At 42.3% G+C, this 357-nt stretch overlaps 1 protein-coding gene across 1 annotated transcript in view; it reads right to left on the bottom strand.

Annotated features, from left to right (window-relative positions):
* The window catches only part of LOC119590470, a gene marked incomplete in the record, with an annotated part of 3,680 nt that overhangs the window by 2,184 nt on the left and 1,139 nt on the right, over nt 1-357 (bottom strand). Inside the window, 1 exon segment of the mRNA XM_037939128.1 lies at nt 18-125. Within this exon segment, the coding sequence (XP_037795056.1) occupies nt 18-125 (108 nt within the window).

Below are 357 nucleotides of genomic sequence, written 5' to 3'. Positions count from 1 at the left end.
ATGAGATCAAAATGTACCTGCAAGGGTTGAGTCGAGCGGCGAGATCTGCGCTGGCTCCGACTCACGTGCTCTTGAAGGCGCTGTTTAAGCTGTAGGAGGCGTTGAAGGCGGCGACCGACCATGACCTAAAGAGAATTATCGTCAAGTACTTGATTCTTATATATGATTTACTGTATATGTTGGTTTGTATTATTTTTACAAATTATTCACAACATATATTGGTTTACCGGATTTATGAGGGTGTAAACTGAAATGCGGCAAACGTAGCCCTTAGAGTTTTGCACCCCTGGCCGTAGAAAATGTAAATATATGATTTCTTTTTGCGTATCGCGTTCTTACCTCATTACCGCTGTTCAC

This window comes from Penaeus monodon, chromosome 27, assembly GCF_015228065.2.
Source record: "Penaeus monodon isolate SGIC_2016 chromosome 27, NSTDA_Pmon_1, whole genome shotgun sequence".
Classification (NCBI taxonomy): Eukaryota; Metazoa; Arthropoda; class Malacostraca; order Decapoda; family Penaeidae; genus Penaeus; species Penaeus monodon.
Note: the sequence above shows the minus strand (reverse complement) of the source record. Positions and strands in the feature narration are given on the sequence as shown.